The 3,731-nt window shown below is 33.8% G+C and overlaps 1 protein-coding gene across 1 annotated transcript; it reads right to left on the bottom strand.

Annotated features, from left to right (window-relative positions):
• Nucleotides 1–2,065: 2,065 nt before the first annotated feature.
• On the bottom strand, nt 2,066–3,451 carry LOC123683024 (E3 SUMO-protein ligase ZBED1-like). Its single transcript, XM_045621922.1, has 2 exons — nt 2,626–3,451; nt 2,066–2,559 (listed from the first exon to the last, which is right to left on the bottom strand). Exons 1-2 carry the CDS (start codon nt 3,449–3,451, stop codon nt 2,066–2,068), a joined length of 1,320 nt encoding a protein of 439 aa, XP_045477878.1.
• Nucleotides 3,452–3,731: the final 280 nt, after the last annotated feature.

Genomic DNA, 3,731 nt, shown 5'->3' with positions numbered 1-3,731 from the left:
TTTTTAATAATTTTGAATTTATCTGGTTCTGAAGAGGAAATGGTATTATTGATATATTCTTGTCTGGGGATGGCTATTATAGTGTTTCCTTTATCTGCACGGGTATAGATAACATCATTCGTGTTGCTTTTCAACATTAGTGATTTTACTAAATTATAAGTATTTGGTTTCCGGTATTCATCTACTTTCTTTTTTATCTGTTCCGCTAATATGTGCTTGTCAAAATTTGAATTCAAGTTATTATTGATCTATAAAGATTTTTTTTTTATTCATTTTATATTTTTCTGCAAGTCCATTATAATAAAATGTTTTTGCTTTTATTTTATCACACAGTACAACTTATAGCAATTTCTGAATCTACAGCTAAATATTCTGAAGAATTTTGAGAATTATAATCTAAATTGTGTTTGAAACCTTTTTCCAATAGATTAATTTCTTTTTTACTGAATTCAATTTTAGAAATATTAATGAATTTGGGATAAAATTTATGATTAGGATATTTCTGGTTCCTTGAGATATTCTTTTTTGTTGAACTGTTTTTGTTATTAATTAAATTGGTTATTTTCTTTTCTGAATTATAATTTTCTTATGAATAATGAAATCAATTTTCTCTCTAATTTCGAAGCCATAATTTTCTCCTCCACAGTGAAGCGATGCTGTCTGCCAAATCTTCCTGCTTCTCTTAGCTGACATTGGATGAATGTGGAGGCAAATAGGCTCAACGAAGCAATCTTCTCTTCCAAAAACAATTTCTCAGTAGATCGTTCAGCCAAGTGTGACCTTGTTTTGAAATGGTCTTTTTTTCTCGTCATCCTTCGAAGCTGGGAAGAAATCTCTTTCACCATAGACAAAAGAGGTTTTTCTTTCAAATCATAAGCTGAATGAACTTTGGAATTAAATTCTGAGCATTTGATATACCTATAAGGACCAAAATTTGTGATATCTAACGAACTTCCTGAAAATATGGTTATGTTTAAGTTATGATGCAGCAATTTAGTCAACTTTCATATAATAAAATTCGCAAAATGACAAACTACCTCTCGATGAAGATCCCAATGCGACTGGTACCACATGTCGGAAAATATTTCATCTATCTCGTCGAAATATTTAAAATACCTACCTAGGTGCTTCCCCAGAACCTTTGGAGCCTATATTGTCTACTGACTTCATATAAAGCCTTTTCCACTTGAACTTGCACTGTTTGGAGTTGAACCTATAGTCGCTACCTATGGGTAATCAGGTTGCAGATTTGCACATTTGGATTTTCCATTACGAACATTCTCATTATTTCTTCTTATTTCATCACATGACTGATTTGTCCACTACCTGTTGAAATTATGAATGAATAAATATATATCAAACGTACCAAAAACTTTGTTGAGTGGAAATGAAAGCACTGTGTGTTTCAATTTGAAAATAGGTTAACTCAATTTTAATAATTTGTTTTATTTTTCGATGTTTTTATACCTCTCTGTTACGGTCTCCTCATAGAACAAGTATGTAAAGAATGAAATGAAAACTCTCATGATGAAATTAACACTGCTTTCAGAGACCTCATGCGGTTATTTACGGAATTATAAAATGGGCGCTCGAAAATTTGAAATGCTTCGTATTGAAATTATTTTAATTCACTTCAAGATTTTCAATGTGAAAACAAACTACGTACGGAAATAATGTAATAAGCATTTCCTTTTGAATTAGCTATATTACCATTATATTCCAGTACGAGTTCCTTCACATCCAATACCTATATTTGACGAGATTAGGGGCTAAAGTTCAGGGAAAACACAAATTCTCATAAAAAATCATCTATTTGAAGTTTACATTTTTTCAAATATTTCTATGCCAAATTTTTAATTGGATCACACATAACTCCAGAAGTTTTGAATTTTATCAATAATAATGTCCAAGTAAGAAGTTGTTTATTAAATGAAATTTTTTTAAATTTTGTATCAGTGCCCCTCACGATTGCATTAACACGCTTACACCAAAAATATATAGAGCATGTCACAAATAATTTACATTATTATTATTACTAATATTTCATCCTAAGTAAACAAGATTTTCATGTCCAATTTTGTTGTAAGAAGAGTACTTGCGAGGCCTTTTCAGGCTTGAGGCTGCTTCTTTTTGTATTGATGACCTGGCCAGCTTTGGAAAACACCCTCTCGCATGGTACAGATGTGGCAGGAACACACAATCGTCGTTTCATTAATATGTATAAATTTGGATATAACAGTCGACTTTCGTTCCACCACTGGAGAGGATCATCTGTTCTTTTTATAAGTGGCTCATTTAAATATTTATCGATTTCAATAATACTAGCTGCTGTGGGATTTCGGACCATCTCTTTTTCAATTTCCTTTTCGAACTCGGCCCACACGTTAACATTAGTCAATTGACTCGATGTTTGTGGTATTGGTGGTGGTTCTTCATCCACAAATAATGAACGGAGTTTTTTCTTAATGGAGTTGAGGCCACTGATGATATTTCTCCTTATGTAAAAATGCGTGGGATCTAGTAGAGCTGCTTCAGTGGCCAACGTGTTGTTCTCAATACCTTAAAATCTCTCATTTAATTGGTCACGGAGAGTAAATACTAATCGAAGATATTTATCAGGCCCACTTTGACTGATAGCTCTTTCCACTTGAGTTTTCATAATTTTGACCAGAACCATCACTTTGGAAATTGACACGGATTTTTCAGTGCTCATATCAACAGTCACCTCATAAAATATCTTTAAAATTTCCACGCACTTTTCTAACAGAGTCCACTCATAAAGGGTTAAATTGTTGAGCCGAGGTTTTTCAATGGCCAGTGCACTAACAACAGCATCTTTTATTTTGAGGAGTCTGTCCGGCATACCATATGTTGAATTCCACCTCGTGACTACGCTCTGATTTAGTTCAAGAATGGGTAAATTCATCTGTTTTTGTATTGCAGTAAGTCTGATACAAGATGAGGAACTATGTTTGAAGTATTGAACTATTGCCTTTACTTTATCCAACTGTTCATTTATAGCATCCAAGCTATGTTGAACTGTTAGATTCAAGGTATGGGCAAAACATGGAAAATGTCTCCAGGTTGTCGAGTGAACGGCTGCCACTATATTAGCAGCATTATCCGTTATTATTTCTGTAATCTTGTTCGCAATACCCCAATGTATGGTTTCATTAAATAAATTAGATACATTTTCGGCAGTGTGCCGCTCATGAAACTCAGTGCAGCCCAAAAGGAAGTATTTCAAAGCCGTGTCCTTATCTATGAAATGCGCATTAAGAGCTATGTAACTTACATCATTTAATGATGTCCAGTCATCTGTGGTTAGACATATCGCATCGGCCTCGGCTATCAATTGTTGCACTCTTTCTTTGGTCGTTTGGAAAAGTTTTGGAATTAAACTATTCGATACTGTTTTACGTCCGGGTAATGTATAAGTTGGTAAAATCATTTTATATATGTTTCTAAATTCAGGCTCTTCTACTATAGAGAAGGATTGGAATCCTTTTAGAATGAATTTAACCAATTGTTCATCCAGCTGTTTTGTTTGACTGATTGGTAAAGGTCTGATAGACCTTGCAAATTGAAATTGTTGTTTGCACGCGTGGGAGTGCAACTTGGTGCCGAACAACGGTTAAAGAAGATGAAATAGCCGATTCTGCAGGATTTGTAGGTAAACTATTCTGGCTTGTTTGTGCGCTGGCAGATTCTATGCGAGTTTGAACAATAGC

The sequence above is a fragment of the Harmonia axyridis genome, chromosome 6 (genome assembly GCF_914767665.1).
Source record: "Harmonia axyridis chromosome 6, icHarAxyr1.1, whole genome shotgun sequence".
Classification (NCBI taxonomy): Eukaryota; Metazoa; Arthropoda; class Insecta; order Coleoptera; family Coccinellidae; genus Harmonia; species Harmonia axyridis.
This window is presented reverse-complemented; position numbering and strand designations above follow the sequence as displayed.